This window comes from Lissotriton vulgaris, chromosome 10, assembly GCF_964263255.1.
Source record: "Lissotriton vulgaris chromosome 10, aLisVul1.2, whole genome shotgun sequence".
Lineage (NCBI taxonomy): Eukaryota > Metazoa > Chordata > Amphibia > Caudata > Salamandridae > Lissotriton > Lissotriton vulgaris.
This window is the reverse complement of record NC_141698.1, coordinates 539,920,796-539,940,831: the sequence shown is the minus strand read 5'-3', so window position 1 is coordinate 539,940,831 and position 20,036 is coordinate 539,920,796. Positions and strand designations below refer to the sequence as shown.

Below are 20,036 nucleotides of genomic sequence, written 5' to 3'. Positions count from 1 at the left end.
GGGGTCGGTTGGTGATCCTGAGTGGATGGAGTTCATCGTGCGGGTGGTGTCTTCGGTGCTGATCAGGGTCCAGTTGCAGAGTGTGGTGGTGGCGGGCGTTGGTTCGGTGGTAGGGTGTGTGGTCTGTGCATCGAAGCTGTTGTGTATGTCGGCGATCTTGCGGTGGAAGAACGAGGCGAGTGAGTTGCAGAGGTCTTGCGAGGGAGTGATGCTGTTGTTGTTTCCGGCGCTGGGGTGGAGAACTCTTTGACGATGCTGAAGAGTTCCTTGCTGTCGTGGGCGTTGTTGTCCAGTCGTTCTTCGAGTGCCGACTTCTTGGTGGCGCGGATCACCTGATGGTGTTTGCGGGTGGTGTGCTTGAGGGCGGTCCTGTTGTCTGTGGTCTGGTCGAGCCGCCAGGCTTTCTCGAGGGCGCGGCAGTTCTTCTTGGATTTCTTGTTTGTTGGTGAACCAGGGGGTTTTCTTGCTGCTGGGTCTGCTGGGAGGGTTCTTTAGTGGTGCGAGGTCATCGGCGCAGACGGTCAGCCACTTAGGGAGGTTGCTGGCTGCTTCGTTGGGGTCCGTTGTGCTGGTGTGAGTGTTCTGGTTGAGGGAGGCAGTGAGCTGCTCGGCGTGATCTTGCTCCAGCTCCGGCGGGGGACCTGTTGCGGGTGGTGGTGGGTCGTAGTTCTTCTGAAGCTGAAGTGGACGCAGCTGTGGTCGGTCCAGTGGAGTCCGGTGGCGTGGCTGAAGGAGATGTGCTTGCCGGATGAGAAGACGGGGTCAAGCGTGTGGCCGGCGTAGTGGGTTGAGTTGAGTGTACTGTAAACGTGAATTTTCCGTTTAACTTTTTATTTTTTAAACCTACAGAGGAATGTCAAAGGCTAAGAGGTCTCCAGGGGATGTCTTATGCCTCTCCTAAAACTTATTTAGAATTAATGAACTGAAAATATTGGAAACTGACAAAAAATGTAAATAATACAATAAACTAAAAAAAACTGCTAAATAAAATGAAAACATAATATGCAAGCAGTTTGTTAAAAAAAAAAAAAATGTTATAAAGGTCTTAGATTTCTTTCCTTATAGGAGTGCCATGCAGTGTAAATATAGGGGTTGGTCGCACCACAGCTTTTCGGCAGTGCACAGGAGACTAACATGTTAGAGGGATCTGCACACACCGAAACATCTTGGTAGCGCAAAGGTGACCACAAGTGGAGTTCAGGTACAACGAGGTATTGAGCACCATGAGCGGTGTAAGGGAGCTAAAGGGAATACTTTGCAGGTAAGACTGGCGGCATAGTGGGGCAGATGGAGTTGCATTTCTCCAAGAAGAGGAAAAAAGTCTTATTTCGAGATGAGAAATCAAAATACAGGAAGAGCTTCCAGTAGTATTTGTTAAAAATAATGTAAGCAGTCGGGAGTAATCTCCTGTTAGCACTTATGTCAATTAGTAATATAATAATATTGATTGAATTTTGTTTCTTTCAAGAAACTTGGTTGTACCTTCCATTACAGTGTCTTTATTTCCATCTCCGATTGAATGTGGTTTGCTACTAGACTGTTTTTCTGCTTTTTTCAGGTCACATGTTCATCCGCAGATAGAGTAGCTATCACCTCGGTCTCTCAGAATGAGTTGTTGTGCGCTTGATTAGTAATGCCTCAGATGTTTTCAAAAAGGATCTACTAATTTCCAATGTGTGTATTGCAGCCACGTCCTGCCCCACATGACCATCACTGCACTTGAATACCTGTTGTACGACAAATGTCCACATAGTACAGATATAAGAATTCCGCATTCTCGTTTCATTCCGATAGGTAAATTTAACAATTTTCATAGTTAGTGAGATTTGTGGAGAGACATTTCCATAAAGGTAATTTACTCCCAAGTTTAGTGTTTCCTCGTTGAGCATTTCTTTTCTTCCTCTTGGTGTAGTTATGCTATATACCACTAGCCTGTCCTTCAAGACCGCAGTCCCAGTTAATCTTGACTGGGTTGCCAGTGAATTGAGAATTGCGAATGCGCGAGGAGGCATTAGTGTTGAAAAACAAAACGAATGCTCAAGCATTATTTTGCCCTGCTTTGCGATCGCTTGAGAACAGTCCCTGCTCTGTAAATATGATGGTGCTGGAAGGTATGCCAACTGGGTTTCCCTCGTCTTTTTTTATTTTTCCACATTACTGCAGTGTGAGCTCCTCATAGTGATCATCTCTTAGCTCACACCATACTAATAATATTCTGCCTTTATGTTGCAGGCTCTTCCCAGGGTCTTCTCAGCTGGCCTGGATATCACAGAGATGTGTGGAAAGAGCGCTGAGCACTATGCAGCGTTCTGGAGAGCCGTGCAGGATTTTTGGCTGAAGCTCTACGCCTCCAACATGGTCACCATCGCTGCCATTAATGCAAGTGGCTTTCACTGTTTCTGAAATTTACAATGCAAGTTGTTGTAGTTAAGGGCCTTGTGGGTTGTCCTGATTTGGGAAACAGCCTTTACGCTGAAGTTTTTACTCTATTACATTTTACTCGCATTTTTTGCATCGTAAAGACTGCTGGCACGCAAGTATTTACAAGACAACCATGCTTTTGAGGGTAATTAAAAGGGGTTTGGGGGGTGGTCTCGCCCCTCCCCTCCCAATTATAAGATGTTCAAATAGTACCGAACTTTTAAACGAAAAAGGATATTAATTTAATATATTAACATTTAATTTATAATTTTAGAACAATAGTAGGTGGCAGTGTTAGACTAACAGGATTTTTTAGGAACGTAAACGCGGTAAAAGTATGCGTTGTAGAGGAATGCGTGGTGAAGGTGTTTCTAATGTGAATGAATGTAAATGCGTGGCAGTTTTATGCGTTGTAAAATCGGCGTTGTAAAGATATACATGGTGAAGTAAGGCATGCTAATGTCATACAAGCCCTGATTGCAGAAACCTCTGATAGTAAACTACTGTGGAGATGGGAGAGATCTATACTTAAGCCAGAGCAAATGAGCAATTCTGGGTTCTAGACATGATTTGATACCTTTTTTCTCATGGCCTAGTGTAGAGCGGTACTTGTTTTACCGCTTTGTAGCTGGTATATTTTCGATCATTGTTATTGTGCCAGCTAAATCCGTTGCCTCTGGTTTGCCTCATTTTCGTATATTAGCAAATCGAGATTCTGCCCAGGCCATCACCACCAACCTTACTAGATGGTTTTCCTGTGCAAAAAATGCCATTTGACTCCAAGCGCTAAAGCTCACCAACTGCTTACTCTTTAGTAGTCTGTCAATACCTAAAAGTCCAATTTAGAATTCACACATTTGTTGCATAGAGTTAGGCAGTGAATACATATTATATGGATTTTCTGGTGTGCATGCCTGGGCACTGAGGACCTCAGTTGGCCTTTTATTATAATAACACCATTTTAGAGCAATTGGTATCAATGATCAAAATACTTCCAGATGAAAACAAACCATGAAGCACTCCCTATCAACACCTCAAGCACTGCCCCCTTTCCTGGGTATTATCAGATGTTCCAGGAATGCCAGTAACTAACTACACCTTAAACATACCTTACCTTTTCACCAAGTATGGCTCTGTAAGTCTGTATAAATGGGAAATTATTCTGTCATACCTATGTTGGACATTCTTAAGAATAATGTGAATAGCCAATTTACGATGATTAAATCAAATGGGGAAACAATATACCCTCCATAATCTTTCAATTACCTTTATTATTTTTTACCCTTTGTCCACAAATCACAAATTTAAAGTGAAGTTTTAATCTATTAGAAATATGGTATGATAAATATTTAATTACATGAGGCATCTAATAAGCGTTAAAAACGTATAAACGTACCCAAGCACACTAACCATTCATTACCAATTGCTTTCATTTGGTGAAGGGAAGACTTGAGGGCAAATTCAACGTGTTATTCTACTGTCAATTCCTTGCCAATCTGTGCTCTCATATCCAATCCTCTTGTATTAGTCTGTAGTTCTACATTCATTACTCATTAAATTCAGAACCTGCTCTCTATGTTCACTTGCAAGTGCCTAAATTGTTAGCTGTACAGGCGATCCCATCTCCAGTCATTTACATGCATGAAAATCTTGAAGAGACTGATCATACAACATAGTAAAAGGGGAGGCGAATATGCATGTCACAGGCCGGGCTTCAGACTTTCTGTCCACAGGAATTGTCTGTTTGAACCAAAGCTCGATTTCTCCATGTGTGGTTGAGATGGTATACCATGGTGGTTGTGCTTTTTAATAGCATGCTTTATTTACAAAATGAGGTGTTCTTTTAATTCCCCATTATTGGGTGGCCGGTAGCAGTACATCTACTGCAGACAGTGAAGCTCTGATGTCGCCTGTAGACAGTGACTGGGTCGAAGGGGGGTGAATGAGTGTCCACCCTACTGTCATACTATGACTGTGACAAAAAACAAAGTGATGGGCAGGACACATGAATTGATCGCAGCCACTGGCGTTTGTTCAGTTATTTTTCAGTCTACTATTTTTCTCGCCCTTCTACTCTAGAGAGAGACCAGACATATGCAAATCAGTATTGCTCCTGCTCCAATAAGGACAGTCTCGTCTACAGTGCAAAACCAGTTCCCCACCCAAAAAGGAGCACAAGCAACTCCAGACAGGTTTTGGCCAAGTTAGGCCTCTAGTATATCTTGAGTCCTGTATCACAGTGAGCAAGATACTCAAATCCGGGAAAACCTGTCGGCCTTAGGACTTCTACTCCTTCAAACATCAAAATGATATGCTTGGATTAATCTTGTATTGAAATAAATTTAGGAAACCCAATACACCCTTGTGGGCTTGGGTAATTAACGTTAAACAGGCAAGGGTGCAAACAAGGGATTTGTTTAACTCAATAGTTTATCAATCTATATCTTACATAAGATGTCTCCTCATAACATCGCACATTAGTTGAAAAAATGCATGCACATTATTTGTCTGAAGAAATAAATTCCATTAGCCAGGTGTATTTCTACTTAAACAGTTTATATCAAAATACATAGAATTTGGGGTTCACAACAATTCTCACATACCTTGATAATTGGTATTCCAGTTGTACTAGATGAAAATTAACTAGTCATCAATTCAAAAAATGCCCATCTCCTTAATGTCAAACATGGAGTCTGTCCTATACATGGGATCTGAATTTGGCTAAATGAATTAACAATAACTAAAAGGAAGATTGGAGTAGACGTCGATGTTTCAGTCTCTGTTGTAATATATCTGCGAGACCATCTTCAGGACACAAAATTTGTGGGAAGATCCAAGACACCTTGGTCAATGAGTCGAAAACTGATATTGTGGTCTCTTCAAATTAGTGGAAACATATTTCCGTTTAAACTTGAAGCCTCCCTTAGGGGACTCGGGCAGTAAGCTTAATCAGTGTTTTGAAGTTAGTTGCTGTGGCAGTTGTCGGTGTTCTCGTGCAGCATTTCACGGGAGTTAGAAGCCCACTCCCAGATATAATACAACGGAGACCGAAATGTGACATTAATTAAGGAAATGTGTATGCATGGGTTAATCTTAGCCACTGCTAGCTAACAGCTGCAGGCACTGATCTCATCACCCATCATAGTAACGGGCCTCTTTTACTATCAACGAGAGTTAGTTTCTAGCCATTTTGGCTGGTAAAAATGATATAATGAGGATTCCATTGATTCGAAGCTCCAAATTGGGCAGTATAGAGCACTTACAGCCTTGCCAGTGATTCTTATCAGCAGAAGAATACAGAGCATTCTATCTCCTGCAGGGCATGGTCTTTTCACAAAGGTATAGGCAACTGTATTAAGGATTTGTGGGGCCCTGGGCATGTAGTATTTTGCCACCCGAACGTTCTCTGTTTGGAAAAACTTTCAATTAACCCATTTCAGCCAAATGAAACTCTTGTAATGCCAACCACTATTGAATTATACTATAAGGCAGCCCAATAGTAGCAAAAGAAAGGTTCAACAAGCTGATGAATTACATTTGTTTTCTTCTTGGATTTAAAATATGTTTTGCTTCGCGAAAGCAATAGAATCAATCAATGTTAACATTTGTAAAGCACACTACTCACCCGTGAGGGTCTCAAGGTGCGAGAAAGTGGGGGGGGGGTTGGGCGGGGGCCGAATGTTGCTACTGCTCAATTAGCCAGTTCTTGAGTAGTCTCCTAAAAGATAGTAGGTCCTGGGTCTGCCGTAGGAGGGTGGGGAGGGTGTACCAGGTCTTGGCGGCGATGTGGGAGAACAATCTGCTGCCAGAGATCGCTCTTTTGATGCAGGGGACGGTGGCAAGGTTGGTGGAGCGGAGCTGGCGGTTGGAGGTGTAGAAGGGGAGACGTCTGTTGAGGTATGCCGGTCTGGTGTTGTGGAGTACCTTGTGTGTGTGCGTGAGGAGCATGAAGGTGATCCTCTTGTTGACGGGAAGCCAGTGCAGGTCTATAAGGTGAGGTGGGATGTGGCTGCGGCGAGAGATGTATAGAATTCAGTCTCTATAAAGCCTGTTCAACCCACTGTAGAAAATACATATTCAGGACCTCGTTAAGGTTTTTTTTATTGTTGTGTATAGTACAGACATATATCGCATCATGACAATCTTCCAAATCCTAACCAGCCTTTCATCAAATACAAAATCTAGGTACATATAGCATAAAAGAAGAGAGTTCCGCCAGTTAATGTGTTGTGTGGAAGAAAAAACAATGAAGGAGAGCAATACACGCTCATATGGCATCTTCGGGTGCCAGATTTCATTTTTAAAATACAATTAAACAGCGGAAAACAATGTACAGAATCATGAAATTGTGTTACCAATTGTGGCACAGTGAGCTGCATTTTATGGTTAATGACTCGTATCTAATGACCTTTCCAGGTTTAATGGAGCCCATGAGGAAGTGTGTGTGTGTATTGGGGGCAGGAGTGTTATGCCTCGTTTGTTGGGAGGAGGCATAGTGTAGGGATCATGCTGTTGGGGATCGAGGTGATTCCCGCAGAAGAGGCAGGCTGAGCAGGAGGGCGGGAAGGGGTAGCGTTTGGTGTGTGACGGTGTGTCGAGTCGTTCCTGCCTTAAGATTTTTGGGTAGAGTCAGTCACTGATAGTAAATAATTACAGAAGGGCTGTCACAAGTCCTTCATTCTGGAAGATGGAGGATGGAGTGAGGTGTATAGTTCATTGGTGGTGTCGCAGTAAGCCAAACCCATCAGCCAGTCTTTATCAATTGAGGTTGGGGGGGTAGGGGGGCCTTGTCTCCTCCCTCAGTGAAGGGCAATCTCCAGTTGAGCAAGTAGGAGGGCCATCCCTGTGTTTCGGTGGTTGCTTTTTGGGAAGTCTTGCACATAACCCAGTAGGGCTGGAAGGGTGGTCGTGCTGAAGTCCACCCCTACCATTTGGACCAGGCAGGAAAAGCTTGCAATATGTCTACAGTTCCAAGTCGTATGAAGGACGTTTGCTTCTATGTCATGGCATTTGGAGTATTGGGTGGATCTGGTGTGGTCGAACCTGTGGTGGTCTGCTGGAGTGATATTTGTGCATTGTACCAACTTGAAAGGGATATGTTTATGGCAATGATTAGGGTATTTGGAGCATGTCAGCAAACAGCAGGCAGTGAAACCGTTTGGTGTAAGTGCGCTTTAAAAATAATTTTAACATAACAGGCAGTCCACACTTTATCTGTAAAGTGGCAACTTGCATCGTTTTCCCAACAGTTCTGAAGTTTCTGAGAGAGGATGAGCAATACAGCTAGGTATGTGTGCTAAAGCTTGGACACCAAACGAGTGCCATTTTCATTATCTTTCAAAAGTGTGAGAGGTGTGAACTCCTCGGGTGCCAAAGGATCAGACGGGATCTGCGCAGGGAGTGTAGACGTTAAATCACAAAGTGGTCCATGCCTGTTGCGGTGTCGAAGTGTACATCCATAGAATGGGAGAGGACATGTCCATCGTGGAAAAGATCAGCAAATATGCAACGGTAATATTGTATTAAAGTACTAATGATGAAGGCCTTACAGATGATAGGATGCCACGGGTTATCAGCTGTTATCAGGCCCAACATGTGATGGATAAGGGTTGTATGTCATTGGGGTCTAGGGAAAGACCCTTCGGTAGGATGGAGGCAACTGATGCGGGCTGGTCGATTTTTCCAGTTTGGTGTATGGGAGCCTGGCATATTTGTGAAACCAGTCATACGAGTTTTGGCAATGTGCTGCTAGGTAAAACAGGCAGAAGTGTGGGACCCTGACCCCCCCCCCCCCCCACCTCCCCCCCACATCGTAAGGGAGAACCAGCCTGTCCCAGTTAATGCAAGGACGTCTTGTCAGTCCAGATGAGTTTCAATAGTAACCCTCATGAGGTGATAAAAAAAGAGTTGGTTAGGGGAATCTGGATAGTTTGAAATAGGTATAAAAAGCGGGGAATGACTACCATTTAAATAATCGCAATATGTCCTGCTATGGATAGTGGTAGAAAATGAAAGAAGGTACCCTGCCTAGTGTTTATAAAGGTCCTAGTTGGAGGATCCAATCATGATGCAAAAAGGGGGGGTGATTAGCCCAAGGGCTGACGCTGCACAGGACAAACACCAGGTCAATCAAAGCAGACTAAACAAGATATATTAGAAAAATACATACTTTTTATTTTTCTTCTTTTTAAATATATTATTAGTGATTTTCAGAAGACAGACATATGCAAATTAGATAGTCACATTGATATATCACAAAATACATAGCAAAAGTTTTAGTTAAAGATTAAGAGCTACCCAGTACTGACCACACTTCAGACACACTTGCACACTCATTCATGCAGGGATTGTCTCTAACTCTAGTTTAAGCATTCAACTACCATTCATCCATTCATATAGTCCTGGCTTAGGCAACAATAGATATTCAATAAGTTGCCTAGATCGGGAGGTTCATCCAGGTAGGTAGTATTAATACGGGTCCTGATGTAGTTAGGACAGAATTCCGTATTCCTGGGACAACATGCCGACGCGCGTTTCGGTGAAAAGCCAATATGGCAACACCTTCATCAGGGCCAGGGTAGTATGCTGGGTAGGGGGAGAGAAGTAAAATCTGGAAGTAAAAAAACTTTGTCTTAGTCCCGTATTTCCAATATATAGGTACATAAACATTTCATTTTCATAGTATTATTAGCGTTTAGAAAAGAGGAAACATGTATAGACCTTCTCTATATAGTACATTTGAAGTTGACAATTTTTTGACACTGTGCAGCAACAGACCAGTTGGAGACACTCCCATAAAAGATTCCCTGTTCAGTGGAATCTAAAAAAGGGCAAACTGATGGCCTAAGCTAAATGAACAATAGAATCTACTTCACAACACAAGACACGCATTTAATAATCACACACTCATTGTCATAGACCTAAGACCCCAAGTTTTTAGCTAGGACACTCAATATTGGTGTTTTTAATACAGGAAGGAGCAGATGGTAAATTGCATGACCCAGTTATCCTGATTTGCCCCAACAACTTATACGTTCTTCTAAACTCCTGTAGCATTGGTGGTTTCACTTTTTTTGGTATTACCTGTTTATTTTGTTTAAGGTGGCGTGCGATTAGAGGGCCAACGTCACGACTGCAACGGGAGATGGGTTCCAATTGTAACCTTAATGAAAAGGTATAATCGATTATTGTCTTTGATCAAAGATCTCCTTTTTAATACTTGGTGTAACAGTTATAGGCCGAGGCAGTCAATTTACCAGGCTATTTGATCTGGGTTTGTGGTTCCTTTGGTCGGGCTTATGCGGCTCGTTGCTCCACCAGTTAGTTAACAAGGGAGAGGTAACCAGAGGTGTAGAATTTTCTAGATATAAAAAAGATAGGTCATTATATCTCTGTTCTTAATAATTCAGGAGACATTCAAACGCCCCTCTAGAGAGACAAACTAATAGGCAGGTACCTACTATGATGTAAAAAACTTTCGAATGTTATCCTATCTCTTCAGAGACGTCCTGTTGGTCAAGACGGACGTTGAACCTGTCGTCTCGCTGTCAGTCGTGGTTGTATCGATAGTAAGTGCTCCTGTTGGTAGTGCATTAAAAGACGCCCATTAATAATAGCCTTTCTTTAATCTGTGCTCTAGGGAGATGGCGGACAAAAAGGTGTAACCTAAAAACTGTGAGGGGGATAACCCTAAATAATATCAAACAGTCGTGCTGAAAATAGCAAAACCCTTTAGTGGTCTCATACAGTCGGGTATGTGAATAACACCACGGAACATCTTGCCGATAAGCGTAACCACACTAGCAAGTGATTTTAAAGAATCAATTACCTTTCAACGGATCAAGTCGGGCTTTATCGCGGGGATTCCACCAACTAGGACATATTCAGGAAGGGAGGCTGCTCGCTGGCATTCCTAAAAACGGACAACATAATTACATATTGTCCGTTACGAGAGGGCATTTTGACAGGCTCCATTATGTGGGCTTGGCTGGGCGCTTAGGCTAAACAGCGATGTTGGGTAACTTTCATAAGGTAATTACCTTAGTAGAGTCAAGTAAGGCTTTGTCTCAGGGATTCCACCAACTCGGACGCGCTCAGGACGGTAAAGGCTTACTCGCATTTCTAAAGATGGACAACAAAAAAGATTTTTACATATTGTCCGTTATATGGGGGCGTTTAAAAGGCTCCGTTATGCGGGCTAAGGTGGTCTCGTAGTTCTGCTTACCGTCGCAGAGTCGGTCGTCATCTTCATGTGGGGTTCCGCCGGCAGCCAAGTCGGCCAAATGCACGATACAGGACACTCGTCTGTGCGCTAATTGGAAGACATTTAAATAGGTATTTGCTCGCGCGCTTTTTTTCGGAACTCTCCCCAGTCGAGTCTCGCGTTATAACGGACACTGAGGACGGACTTTTTTCTGTGGGGGAACTGTCCCCGCCATGTTGGTTAAGTTGAGTAAAGTAAAACCAGGCGCCTTTCAGATGGCGTGAAAGTAAATATTTTTATCGTGCTTTGACTTGGGACTAAACCCAACCGTATCTCATGTTTTGCAGAACACTGAAAAGGGACTCCCAACTGTGGAGGGGCAATATCCACCATGATGGTTGAGATGCCAAATGGGGACCTTATAGTTCTTAACGTTTCTCCTCATTAAAAGGAGCACCTACTCAGCCATCTTGCGTGACCCAATGATATGCCATAACGGAGGATCATATGGAGAGATGTAATCGTGGTTATGTGCCAGGAACATGTTATATCATTTTAGCCCAGTCTACAGAGGGATAGAATAAGGAAGTAGATAGCGCTAAAAACTAGACATATTCTAGTGCTCCCATCCGGGTTTAAATGCTCTCACATGCGCAAGCTATTGTTCCAATCCATTTCCTTATATTCACACAGGTTATTATATTCAGTCTGACTATACTGTATTCCATATGTATTGACCAATGGTTTTCCAGCATATTTTTACAGAATCGCTTGGTGCCAAGGGCATTCTTCATTAAGCCCTTTTTCCCACCGCATTTAGAAAAAAGATCCAAAATACCTCCCGTTTTTTTCGGAGGTTTGTGGTGTTGGTTCCTGGGCAGGTTTTTATTTTCTCTAAAATAAACCACCGAAGCTCTAACTCTGTGTGGTTTTTCTCAACCCAATGTGCCACCAATGGAGCTGCTTGTTTTTGGTTCCTAATATTGGACTTATGTTCTCCAATTCTAGTCCTGCATTCTCTGCCAGTCTCTCCGACATAGGGAAGATTGCACGGACACAATATCAAATAAATGACATTGCTTGTACGGCAATTAGTCATATTGGCGTTGCGTCGTACAGACACAGTACGGGTATTGGTGGTGACAGTTTCTCCAGTAATTGCCTGCGGGCAGATGTGACATGTCCCACATCTGTGGTTGCCATATATTGGTTCCAGTCCGGTGATGGCTGTCTGATTATTTCCAGATTTTTCCCGAAATTTGCCCCGAACAAGATGGTTTTTAAGGTTGGCGTTCTTTTTAAACGCAAAAATAGGGCGGTTTAAATGTGTTGTTTCATGTTCCAAATTCAGGATTTGCCAGCTGGAGTTGATCGCTTGTCGTATTTTGTGGTTCATCTCAGAGTGGCGGATCACGCATACCAGTTGCTTTGGTTTCTCCGGTTCTCTTTCAACAAACATAGCCTCCCGGTCGGTGTATCTCGCCCGTTTAAATGACTCCTTAATGAGTCTGGGTGGATATCCTCGAATCCGGAGTTTTTCCTGAAGAATGTCAGCCTGAATCAGGAAGTCATCCAGATACGTACAGTTCCTTCTAATGCGAAGGAACTGACTGTAGGGGATACTATCCCTTTGGCTCCGCGGATGGTAACTGGCATATTGAAGTAGAGTGTTGCGTGCCGTAGGTTTGGTGTATAGAGAAACTTTGATGATGTTGTCCTGGTGCTCAATCCAAATGTCTAGGAATTCTATTTTAGTTGTACTAAGGTGGCTGGTGAATCTCAAGTTGGCGTCCGCCGCATTGAGCCACTCAATGAATTCGTGCAGTTGTTCCTCAGCCCCCTTCCAAATAAAAAAGATATCGTCAATAAAACGTTTCCAGCTTTTGACGTTTTCGTAGAAGGGGGCCAGTTCATTGAAAATATTTGTTCTTTCAAATTCTCCCATGTACAGACAGGCAATACTTGGGGCACAACTGGCTCCCATACTTACTCCAGAGGCCTGCCTGTACATGGTGTTATCGAATTCAAAATAGTTCTCGAATAGAACTATCTTGAGACATTCCAGGATGAATTCCTTGTTGGTGATTTCGGTGTTTCTAGAGATGACAGTTTCAATCGCATCATATGCACCTTTTTGGGGGATGTTAGAATACAATGCTTCCACATCTAGTGTGACCATGACTTCGGAGTTCTCAAAGAATTGGGTGCCCTCCACCTGCTGAATAAAGTGTCCTGTATCGCGCACGTAGGATTTTAGCTCGATCACCATTGGATTAAGGAATTTATCAATATATTTGGACAACGGCTCGGTGGCCGAGCCAATCGTCGAAACAATTGGTCGCAAGGGTGGATCCAAGCTGCACTTGTGGGTCTTGGGGAGCCCATAAATTATGGGCATTTTAGTGTTGCTAGGAGTTAGAAACTCTGCTTCATCCTCACAGATTTGGTTCTGTGATACAGCTTTCTGGACCATTTTTAATATGCGCTTTTTTAAGGCATTCTCAGGATTCCGGGTGATCTGTACATAGTGGCCTGAAGAAGACAGTAAGTCAGTCATTCTTTTTTTGTAGTCAGACGTATCAAGTATTGTGATTCCTCCCCCTTTATCACACGATTTTATAGTGATATTTTGATTTGTTTCAAGTTCTTTGAGGGCTCTGTTCTCTATGATGGACATATTGGCCTTAGGTATGGGTACATACTTAGTCATTTTGTTTATTTTTTTCAACACTGTTTTTTCAAAGATGTTAACCTCAGGGCCCACCATTTCTAAGCTGGGAGTAAACGAGGACGGTGGTTTACATCCTGATTTGTTCTGGTTATTGTCAGTCGGAGGTGCCTCTTGGAAATTTTTTTGAAGTCGAACCTTCCTAAAGAAAAGCTGTAAATCTCTATTAAGTTCAAATTTGCTAAGGCTATTATTAATGGGCGTCTTTTAATGCACTACCAACAGGAGCACTTACTATCGATACAACCACGACTGACAGCGAGACGACAGGTTCAACGTCCGTCTTGACCAACAGGACGTCTCTGAAGAGATAGGATAACATTCGAAAGTTTTTTACATCATAGTAGGTACCTGCCTATTAGTTTGTCTCTCTAGAGGGGCGTTTGAATGTCTCCTGAATTATTAAGAACAGAGATATAATGACCTATCTTTTTTATATCTAGAAAATTCTACACCTCTGGTTACCTCTCCCTTGTTAACTAACTGGTGGAGCAACGAGCCGCATAAGCCCGACCAAAGGAACCACAAACCCAGATCAAATAGCCTGGTAAATTGACTGCCTCGGCCTATAACTGTTACACCAAGTATTAAAAAGGAGATCTTTGATCAAAGACAATAATCGATTATACCTTTTCATTAAGGTTACAATTGGAACCCATCTCCCGTTGCAGTCGTGACGTTGGCCCTCTAATCGCACGCCACCTTAAACAAAATAAACAGGTAATACTAAAAAAAGTGAAACCACCAATGCTACAGGAGTTTAGAAGAACGTATAAGTTGTTGGGGCAAATCAGGATAACTGGGTCATGCAATTTACCATCTGCTCCTTCCTGTATTAAAAACACCAATATTGAGTGTCCTAGCTAAAACCTTGGGGTCTTAGGTCTATGACAATGAGTGTGTGATTATTAAATGCGTGTCTTGTGTTGTGAAGTAGATTCTATTGTTCATTTAGCTTAGGCCATCAGTTTGCCCTTTTTTAGATTCCACTGAACAGGGAATCTTTTATGGGAGTGTCTCCAACTGGTCTGTTGCTGCACAGTGTCAAAAAATTGTCAACTTCAAATGTACTATATAGAGAAGGTCTATACATGTTTCCTCTTTTCTAAACGCTAATAATACTATGAAAATGAAATGTTTATGTACCTATATATTGGAAATACGGGACTAAGACAAAGTTTTTTTACTTCCAGATTTTACTTCTCTCCCCCTACCCAGCATACTACCCTGGCCCTGATGAAGGTGTTGCCATATTGGCTTTTCACCGAAACGCGCGTCGGCATGTTGTCCCAGGAATACGGAATTCTGTCCTAACTACATCAGGACCCGTATTAATACTACCTACCTGGATGAACCTCCCGATCTAGGCAACTTATTGAATATCTATTGTTGCCTAAGCCAGGACTATATGAATGGATGAATGGTAGTTGAATGCTTAAACTAGAGTTAGAGACAATCCCTGCATGAATGAGTGTGCAAGTGTGTCTGAAGTGTGGTCAGTACTGGGTAGCTCTTAATCTTTAACTAAAACTTTTGCTATGTATTTTGTGATATATCAATGTGACTATCTAATTTGCATATGTCTGTCTTCTGAAAATCACTAATAATATATTTAAAAAGAAGAAAAATAAAAAGTATGTATTTTTCTAATATATCTTGTTTAGTCTGTTTTGATTGACCTGGTGTTTGTCCTGTGCAGCGTCAGCCCTTGGGCTAATCACCCCCCCTTTTTGCATCATGATTGGATCCTCCAACTAGGACCTTTATAAACACTAGGCAGGGTACCTTCTTTCATTTTCTATACAGTTGTTTTTTCCCCCTTGGCCTGCCTATATTATCAACAAAACCCTTGGGAAGCCCCCTTCTTTTGTCTTGTCCTATGGATAGTGGTAGACCTATCCAGCGTTCCACCTGAATGGTTAAGGTGTCAGCGGCTGGGCCGTAATTCAGTCGTATTACTTGTTCTTTGTCACCGACTAGATGGATGCCCAGGTACTTAACAGAGCCATCACACCAGGTCAGTAGGAATTCACATTGAAAAGGGGCAGTGGAGTTGGTTAGGGAAATAGTTCGGATTTTGACCAGTTGATCATTAGCCCAGAATAGCCCCAGAAGCGCACCAGCTCACGAACCATGGACTTCAGGTTTCAGAAAAACAGCAGAACATCATCTGCATAGAAAGAGTAGTGGTCCTGGGCAGAATTGTCGACCGTGGTGCATATGATCCCGTTGTGACGGACCAGAGAATCCACTGCTGTGATAAATAGTAAGGGGATAAGAGGCAGCCTTGAGTGACAGGGAATGATTGAGTAGAGGAGTTAACTCTGAGATGAGCCACTGGTGTACAGGTGGCTTATCAAAGAGGAAAATCCTTTGAGAATGCCTAGTTTGCGCAGGGTGGCATGGAGGAATGGCCATTCTGGTGAATTGAAAACCTTCTCTGCATCGAGAAGGCTACTGTGGCCGGTATCTCAGGGAAAATCCTGTTGAGGACTGAAGACCATCCTTAGATTTAAGGAGGTGGGGCAATGTGGGACAACCCCAGACTGTGTAGGAGATATTATTTGGCCCCTTAGTAAGACGAGGCTATTAGAGATTACTGTGGCGAGTATTTTGATATTATCATTTAAAAATGATCAGGATCTATGATCCGCAGTGTCTTGGGTTTTTGCTGGGATTGAGGAGCAGAGTTATAACCTCTTACCGTAGCGAAAGGGGAAATGCCTCCGTGTTTATAGGCTCCATGTAAATGGCCAATTGTCGCAGCTCAAAAATATGTTTAAAGTGTTTATAGAATTACCTGGTGAAACAATCAAGGCTGGGGGCCTTGGATTAGTCAAAGCAGTCTATAGCCTGAACGATCTCATCACAGGTGAGGGGTTCGCTGAGGAATTGATTTTGTGCTGTTGAGAGCCACACCATGGCTATCTCATCAAGGTATGCGGTTTAGGCCAATAAGTCATCGGAGAAGAGTTGAGTGATATAAAGGCGTGTGTAGTTCAGGAGAAGGGTGTTCAATACGTTGTCATTGGAAGTTACCCTTGACGAGAGTCTGTGTGCAATTCAGTGTTAATGGAGGTGCCCCTAGGGGGCAAAGTAGCCAGGTCAATGTGCGCCTGGGGTGTTCACCCTCCCCATATCTGCGAGCCATGGTATATTTCCCGAGGAACCATACCTTGCGGTCTGCCAGGCCACGGTATTCTGTAAAGGAGTGCCGTGCGCTTAAGGAAGCTCACGGTTTCCGGATGTTGATGGCTATCTGAGTCTAGTCCGGTTAGTTCCTTCTCATTACTTGCCAGCCCCACGGGGAGCTCTTGAAGATTGTTTAGAAATGCACACACCTCTGATGTATACCTTTTTAAATGCCTCCCACAATGTGGCCTGTGTGGGGATGGGGCCCTCGCTGAGCTGAAAATATTCTAGCACTGAATCCTGCAAGTCTGAGCGGAATAGTGCAGCCTGATTCGCCACTGTTTGGAGTCCCCACGGTCTTTCCCGAACTCCCCTGAATGGTGAACGGAAAGTAGTGCGGACTGGAGCATGATGCGTGCCAAGTGATGGACCGATTCTAGCCAAGGGCCCAATGACTCAGAAATTAGGTAATAATCGTTGGCCCAGGTAGCGTGAAAAGTGAAATAGTGAGCAAATGCCAGGGGGAGGAACGCTTCAGGCACCCTGTGTCCCGGAATTTAAGTGTCACATATCACTTAATATGTGGAGTAAATGGGATTTGCCAGACGGAGAGCTAGCTGTTGTGTCACTGGATAGGCCTATGAGTAGATTAAGAACCCCTCCTAAAATAAGGTGGTCAAAGTCAAGTTCGGTGAATTGTGTATGGGAGAATCAACGTTTGGTGCATAGACATTAGCCAGTAACACTGAGTGACCCACCAGTATCCCAGTCACCAAGGCATAAAAACGTACTTGTTCATCAAGGACAACTGTCGCTGGGTGGAATGGTACACTTTTGTGAATCAAAATGCAGACCCCCCTCGAATACGTACTGTAACATGAGAAATAGCGGTGGCACCCCCAGTGGGAAGCTAAGTTCTAAGGTCCACCAGGTGAGAGGTGGGTCTCCTGTAGAAAGACTATTTGAGTACCATTTTTTGTGAGATACCCCAAAACGTGCTTACCCTTGCGGGGGTTATTCAGACTTCTAATGTTCCAAGAAAGCAATGTGCATCTTATAAAATGGGCTTCAAATGTTTTGATTTGTAACATCAGTGAGTGTATGTAAGGCAATAGGCATATGCATACATAAAACTTAGTTCAAGGTTAGTATGCGTGGGAAAACATCAACATTAAACATAAACAGCATCTTGATTACACCCACCCCCCGTTTCCCCCTCCTGCCACCCACAGCAGGCATTGGTTGCCCCAGCAAATCTCGAACTAAACAACCCAGCAAGTACAAAGGAGAAAAACAGTGGACATTACTGTTTATACTACTGGGGGATAGCAACACCGCGGCGGTGGCTTGGGGTATTTTTGGATCCCCAAGGTAAAAGGTTGTGAATTAAGTCTGTGATTGACAGAAAATGAAAACAGGATACAGTCTGTTGTGCTATGCAGAGCAGAGGGAGCGTGTTGCAGTCAGTAGGCGTGTGAGGGGCAGGCTGATGATGTTGCCCAAGTACAAATCTCATCCTGATGGGAAGCGGTCTACATTGGCATTGAATTGAGTGTCCAGGGTCTTTCTGGAGTTGAGCGTTGTGCAGGTGTATGATCTCTGGAGTACTGTTTGCAAAAGTCTTGCTCAGCTGCAGGTATGTCAAAGAGGTGGGCTCTCCTGTCCACATCCACCTGGCTACAATAAAGAAAATCCAAGTACTTTTCTGAGCTCTTAAGATAAAATCTGAAAATGTTGTTCTTCTGTTCAGCCGCCGGAACCCTTCTCGCCTCCTTTTTAATTCTACACTTCACTCTCTTGACTGTTACTTCTGGTTGTGCTAATTAAAAATGGGAGGCAGCAGGAGACCTGAAAATAACAGAGGTATAGAGGAAGATGTAATGGGAGAAGTGAAGTAGTTTGCTGGAAGGTAGAGATAGGTGATGTAGAGAGATGCAAGATAAAAATAGAAGGGTGAGGTAGCCCCAAAGGATGCTATGGAGAGGTAAGAGGAATGTAGACAAAGAACAGTGGATAGGCAAGGTTTTTATTTGAGGTACAGCGTTGGAGAACTATTGTAAGGGTGAAGAATATGTATAGCGGTCTGAGAACACTAGGTTAGGTAGATTGAAAGGTGTGTTAGAGTGGTAAGAGCAAGAGAGGTAGACTGGTATAGAGTGGAGACGGTAGAGAGAGGAAACTAAGAATGAGGTGTAGAAAGACAAGTCAGTGAAAGAAAGAAGTGAAGCAAAGAGAAAAGTAGAGGTAGCGGTGAAGGGGAGAAAGAGATGAGGGGCAGAGAGTTTAAATTGAGAGACAATCGAGGTAGACAATGGTTAAGTTCTTATAGTGCTGTAGGGAGAGGATAGCTTAGGCTTAGCGATAAGGAGAGAAGAAGAGTCCCAGGCACAGTAGAGAGATATAAAATAGAGAGAAGCAGGGTATAGAGGATCAGGTGAAATAGTGAAGAAGTGAAGAGAAATGATAGAGGAGGTAATAGAGAAAAAGACATTAATGGAAAGGAGTAAGGTAGTAAGATTAGAGGTAGACCGCATAGGTAGGAAGACAAGGTATCAAACATGTGCTGAGGCTTACTGAGAGGTTAAATATTAAGTGAAATAGAGGTGAAGTAGAGATGGATGAGGGACTGAGGAAATGTGAAATGTAGAGAGAAACGATTTAGAGAGAGGGATGAGGTGAAGACGTTCGTAAGATATTAGGGAAAGAGGTCGGAAGAGGGTTGAGAATGTGGTAGAGAGATTAGGTAAAGGGATGCAGTCCAGAGAGACCGAAGTGAGGTTGATAAAAGGTTCGGTTTATACAGTGAAAGATAGATGATGAGTGAACAAGAGAGGTAAGTAAAAACAGGTGCTGCAGGGAGACATGAAAAATAGAGCTAGGGTATTAAAGACGATGATTTGAAGTAGTGAGTAAGGTGCAGAGACGATGGAGAAAGTAATTGTAGAGAAGAAGAGACAAAGGTAGTGAGAAATAAGTAACATAGTGGGAGAGTTGAGGCAGATTAACCAGAGGTTGAAATACAAGAGAGGTTGTGGAGATGTGTGATGGTGAACAAATGACAAGATACATTTAGAGGTTAAGTAGAGAGAGGTGTGTAAAGAGGTATTGGGCAGTGAGAACTAGAAGTTAGTGAGGTACAGAGAGGGCTGAAAAATAGAGAGGCCAGATACAGGGGGAGTTTAAGATGGAGAGATGAGGCGAGGTAAAAGGATGGGACTGGGGGGAAGGTGAGGTAGATAAATGAGATCCACGGAGGTGAGATCAAACTAGAGCACCTAGGTGTAGAGTTTGAAATGGGCTTGAGAGAGTTGCATTATTGAGGTGGAGATCTATCGGTGAGCACTGAATTGTTTTAGAGAGCTGAGATTGTGAGACCAGTAGATAGAGGTGTAATAGAAGGATATGATGGGGAAATCAGAGAAGGGCAAATGGGGGCAAGAGAAGGGGTTTAGGTAGTGGTATAGAATGGTGAGATAGATGTAAGAGGTTGAAAGAGAAAGTAAAACCAAAGGGGACGATGGACAGAGTGTTGAACATTGCAAGCACTCACCC

The 20,036-nt window shown here is 43.2% G+C and overlaps 1 protein-coding gene across 1 annotated transcript in view; it reads left to right on the top strand.

Moving 5' to 3' along the window:
* The window catches only part of ECI1 (enoyl-CoA delta isomerase 1), a 94,144-nt gene that overhangs the window by 51,826 nt on the left and 22,282 nt on the right, over positions 1–20,036 (top strand). Inside the window, exon 4 of the mRNA XM_086941378.1 lies at positions 2,233–2,379. Within this exon, the coding sequence (XP_086797504.1) occupies positions 2,233–2,379 (147 nt within the window). The remainder of the gene's footprint in view (positions 1–2,232; positions 2,380–20,036) is intronic.